The 5,182-nt window shown below is 45.9% G+C and overlaps 1 protein-coding gene across 4 annotated transcripts in view; it reads right to left on the reverse strand.

Moving 5' to 3' along the window:
- Nucleotides 1-3,554, reverse strand: part of RNFT1 (ring finger protein, transmembrane 1) — a 12,692-nt gene extending 9,138 nt beyond the window's left edge. For all 4 annotated transcript variants that reach the window (XM_037742481.1, XM_017539827.2, XM_037742480.1 and 1 more), the window contains exons 1-3: nucleotides 3,355-3,554; nucleotides 1,582-2,037; nucleotides 1,298-1,374 (exon numbers count right to left, since the gene is read on the reverse strand). In XM_037742481.1, the coding sequence (XP_037598409.1) occupies nucleotides 1,298-1,374; nucleotides 1,582-1,984 (480 nt within the window). In that variant the 5' untranslated portion in view covers nucleotides 1,985-2,037; nucleotides 3,355-3,554. The remainder of the gene's footprint in view (nucleotides 1-1,297; nucleotides 1,375-1,581; nucleotides 2,038-3,354) is intronic.
- Nucleotides 3,555-5,182: the final 1,628 nt, after the last annotated feature.

The following is a 5,182-nucleotide window of genomic DNA, read 5'->3' on the forward strand; positions in this document are numbered from 1 at the left end:
GAGACGGGGTTTCACCATGTTGACCAGGATGGTCTCGATCTCTTGACCTCGTGATCCACCCGCCTCGGCCTCCCAAAGTGCTGGGATTACAGGCTTGAGCCACCGCGCCCGGCCTTGTAATCTCACTTTTAAAGTCAAGTTTAATGAAAAGTTTTATGAATTTTAAATAATTAAGATTTTTCTAGTTAGATAGACTTAACTATGTATTTCCAGGTCAGAATGCATGATACTTTACACAGAAATAGTCATTTAAAGTTGCCTTAAGCTGAAATTTTATAAACATCCTATTTTTCACAATGATTTATAAGACTAGGGCTTGTGTAATTTATGTTACAGAAAAATTCCTTGGGTTTAATTTTCTTTTTTTTTTGAGATGGAGTCTCATTCTGTCACCCAGGCTGGAGTGCAGTGACACAATCTTGGCTCACTGCAACCTCCTTGTCCTGGATTCAAGCAATTCTCCTTCCTCAGCCTCCCAAAGTATCTGGGACTACAGGCAAGTGCTACCACGCCCTGCTAATTTTTGTATTTTTAGTAGAGATGGGGTTTCACCATGTTGGCCATGCAGGTCTTGAACTCCTGACCTCCAGTGATCTGCCCACATAGGCCTCCTGAAGTAATGGGATTATAGGTGTGAGCCACTGTGCCTGGCCGAGATCTTTTTTTTTTTTGAGACAGAGTCTTGCTCTGTTGTCCAGGCTAGACTGCAGTGGCATGATCTCAGCTCACTGCAACCTCTGCCTGCCGAGTTCAAGCTCTTCTCCTGCCTCAACCTGTGGAGTAGCTGGGACTACAGGCGCATGTCACCACATCTGGCTAATATTTTGTAATTTTAGTAGAGAGGGGGTTTCACTGTGTTAGCCAGGATGGTCTTGATCTCCTGACCTTGTGATCTGTCCGCCTCGGTTTCCCAAAGTGCTGTGATTACAGGTGTGAGCAACCATGCCCAGCCACTAAAAGTTTTTAATATTACTTAGTATGGTCAAATGAACTCATAAAACCTGAAGGGAGTTGCTAAATCAGATCAAACAGCGTGTTCTAACTCTTTTAATCCTTTTTTCTACTTTAACTATTTTTTTTTTCCTTAGGAAGAAAGTAAGGTGAAGTAGTTCAGCATTAGGAGAGATAATTTATTTCAGGTAATTTAGATAACAAATTTAATATATCATGGATGTTATAGTATATCCCATTACTTCCTATGTCTTTCAAAAGTTATTTCCTATTTCTCTCAAAATTATTTCTCTAAAATCTATGGAGAGAAACAGTTAATAATGTTTTAGTTGCTTGTTATACTTACTCTTAGAAAAACCTGATTTACAATGCTTTTGTTTGCATACATAAAAGTTGTTAGCAGCCCAATTCCAAGAGAAATTCCTGTTAGAAAATAAGTTCCAGTTAATTGAAAGAAAAAAAAAATTAAAGAGGATTACATAAGCTAACAATGACACAAATTAAAAGGAAACACATACAGTTTTAAAAGCTAACAGAAAGTAACTGAATGCATTAAGTAGATTAACAATAATGAAAGAAAATTAACTGAATTTAGGAATGAAAACAAGTCAATGTTGTATTATGCCCTACCTGTTATATGCTGCATAACAAGTTTGACACTCAGAATCAAAATATATGGAAGACTTTTTTGCAACCACTTGAAGAGATAGCGGAGTTCTGAGAAGGAGCTACTACCATGATCTCCAGACTCTGTGGCAGTATCATCAGGCAGCCTTGCTTCGCTGTGGGAATGACTCCGTAAGCGACTGTGTACACATCCATGGGCGCAGCTATGGACACCTGACCTTGTATTTCTGGAGCTTGGATTTTCTGTACATTCTTTAGGTATAGGGTTTATCTGGATATGAACATCTCCAGAATGAAGACAAGAACCTTCTCCTGTCAATCTTGTGTGGACACACAGAGGGGTTGAGGCATCCTCACTGCTTCCAGTTCCTGGAGGACTGTGTAGTTGGCTACGATTGGCTTGCATGGCCCTTAACTACTTTTTCTCTGACCCAGATATCTTTGCTTCAGGGCTGTCTCCTAAAAAATCAAATAGCAGAGAATATTGTAAGTAAACAGGCAGTTAAATACCAGCAGTATATTCCTCACTAGGTATCCTTTATTCACTAAAGGAGTAGCAAATAATCACAGCAGATGAATTTTCAGGTTATCACTGGACTCTTCCCTTCTCAATGGCAAGGCTCTGCTGCCCTACACAAATTATCTTTTAGGGAACATTTGCTACCAAAAAAAAAAGTTGAGCTGCAAATGCTTCTAGCTCTCTAATGGCAGAAAGCATCTGCAAAACGGTCATGAAATATAGGTGCCCAGCAGATGTTAATGAGCACCAGACCTCACTGGATACGCTGGTACATGTACTTTACCCAACTGGAGCAGTTTCATCTCTGATGTATATTCCACATCAAAGAAGTTTCATAAAGAAGGGTGAGTCTATTTTTTTTTTTTTTTTACGTTTGGAAATGTTAGGGAGAAAAACAACATTAAATCTTAATGCCTTGTTATCATCATAGGTAACTAATAATAAACACTGCACTTAGGTGACCTACAAATTACATTTTCTGCTCAAGCAGCTTTCCCAAAGCTCATAAGGTTACCGATAATTAATGGTGCTACCAAGAATACTACCTCTCTGCGCAAAGAAATGTTACCTAAATACATTAAAGCATAGCTATTTTGGGGAGTTACCATATAATTGCTAGGTAACTCTTTCGTCTGAATAAGGACAGTTACACAGCTCAATAAAATGCCACCGTCGGTGGTGTGTGTATTACGGGGGGAGGGGTGTGAGGTAAGAGGACCCTGGCAGGGAAAGATCTCTAATACATGATCCAGTGTGGACCCAGGACCAGAAGAACCCACTCGGAATCCCAGCTGACGAAAGGCAGAGCCTATCCCACATTGCCGCGCCTTTCCCGTTTCTCTAGGAGGAAGCTAGAGTGAACGTCAGGGAACGTTCTGTGTCATTCTATTTCACTACCAGAACCGAACAGAGGTGCAGTCACCGAGTCTGGCGGTTTGGGTTTCAGTGCTTTTCACTAAAGGCTTTCCCCGAGGCCCCGACGCCACGGGTGTTATTTCGTCAAAACTCTTAAGAGCAACGTTGGACAGCAGGGTTTCAGTGCCTTTTCTATAAATAACATAGAACCCTCCCACCTTCCTTCATGCACAGACAAGAAAGGAGGAGAAAAAGGAAGAAAAGTCAACACAACTCTTCCGGAATCTCCGAGGGCAGAGTTCTCCACCCACGTCCGAGCCTCGAGTGCCTCATTTATTCTCCCCAGAGCCCCCAGCCGCCCCTCGCCGCCTCCTCCTCTGCCCGCTTCCCCCAGGCCTGACCTCTCATGACCAGAAGCGGACGGAGGTCTCGGCAGCAACAGCAGGAACAGCGGCAGACGCCGCCGCCAGCCCCTCGGTGGGAGCCATCAACCGCAAACCCCACAGGCAGCAACTCCAGCTCCGCTCAGCCAGGCGGCGTCGGCGTCGGCGCGCGCGCTCCCCGGACGTTCTCACGAGCGCGCGCCCTGCCCCCGCTCCGCCTCCTAGCTCCGCCCCCGCGCCGCGCTGAGAGGAGCTCGCGGCGGCGGGGGTATGTGGGCTGCGAGGCCGGGCGGCTGCGCTTGAGAACGGCCTGCAGGCGTGGCGCTGAACAATGAGTCGTTGTTACGTGTTGTGCATTTACTGTATGTGGCATCCAGCACACGCCTCCGAGATCCTGGGCGTTTTGAGGTTAAAAATGTTCAGGCTTCGAGAACATGCCCCTGGAGGAGGGGCTTGGGCGAGAGCCTCGCTTCTCGCCTCCTGAGGCGGGAGCTGGAGCCGCCAAGTCGGCCAGGGCTCTGCAGGTCTCTGGAGGAGCGGGGCTAGGTGGGGCCAGAGCGTTAGGGTTTCCGGACTCGGGTTTCCGCGAGCTGACGCTTGACCCAGTTGTGTCTGAGCGATGACGTTTCGTCTGAGCTGAGCTCTCCTCACAGTCATGAAATTGGGCTGTGAGGATCTGGCCCTGCCAGAACCCGAGGTCAGAGGCGAGAAGTGTGGAGAGCCTGCGTGGGGTGGAGGTAGAAGTTCGAGTTGAAAAACCTGTCTTGTGTGGGGTATGAAGGATTCTACTGCCCTCAAAAGAATTCTGTTTATGTAAAAGTGTTCTAAATTGAAAGGTCAGTAAGAAAACGAAGTTTAGGTCGGGCGCGGTAATCACTCCTGTAATCCCAGCACTTTGGGAGGCCGAGGCAGGCAGATCACTTCAGTCCAGGAGTTAGGGACCGGCCTGGTCAACCTGGTGAAAGCCCGTCAATACTGAAAATACAAAAATTGGCCGGGCGTGGTGGCGCGTGCCTGTAATCCCAGCCACTCGGGAGGCTGAGGCAGGAGCATCGCTTGAACCTGGGAGGCTGAGGTTTCAGTGAGCCGAGATCGCGCCACTGCACTCCAGCCCCAGCGATAGAGCGAGACTCTGTCTCAAAAAAAAAAAAAAAGCCGGGTGTAATCGCAGCACTCTGAGAGGCTGAGGTGGGCGGATCACCTGAGGTCAGGAGTTCGAGACCAGCCTGACCAAAATAGTGAAATCCCATCTCTGTTGAAAATACACAAATTAGGTCCAAGTGCAGTGGCTCACGCCTGTAATCCCAGCACTTTGGGAGACTGAGGCGGGCGGATCACCTGAGGTCAGGAGTTTGAGACCAGCCTGGCCAACGTGGTCACCCCGTCTTTACTAAAAACACAAAAATTAGCCGGGCGTGGTGGTGGCGGGCTCCTGTAATACCAGCTATTCAGGAGGCTGAGGCAGGAGAATCACTTGAACCCGGGAAGTGGAGGTTACGGTGAACCGTGATCGCACCACTGCACTCTAGCCTAAGTGACAGAGTAAGACTCTCAAAAAAATAAAAGAAAAAGTAAATAAATAAAGACTCCTGTTAATCTAAAAGTGTTCTAAAATTAAAAGGTTATTAAGAAAACAAAGTTTAGGCCTGGAGTGGTGGCTCACACCTGTAATCCAGTGCTTTGGGAGCTGAGGCAGGAGGATCACTTGAGGCCAGGAGTTTGAGACCAGCCTGACCAACATTGCCATATCGTGGGGAAATTTTAAACTATATAATCAATTTTTTTTTTTTTTTTTTTTTTTTTTTTTTTTTTTTTTTTTTTTTTTTTTTTTTTTTTTTTTTTTTTT

The sequence above is a fragment of the Cebus imitator genome, unplaced genomic scaffold, assembly GCF_001604975.1.
Source record: "Cebus imitator isolate Cc_AM_T3 unplaced genomic scaffold, Cebus_imitator-1.0 Scaffold121, whole genome shotgun sequence".
NCBI classification, from domain to species: domain Eukaryota; kingdom Metazoa; phylum Chordata; class Mammalia; order Primates; family Cebidae; genus Cebus; species Cebus imitator.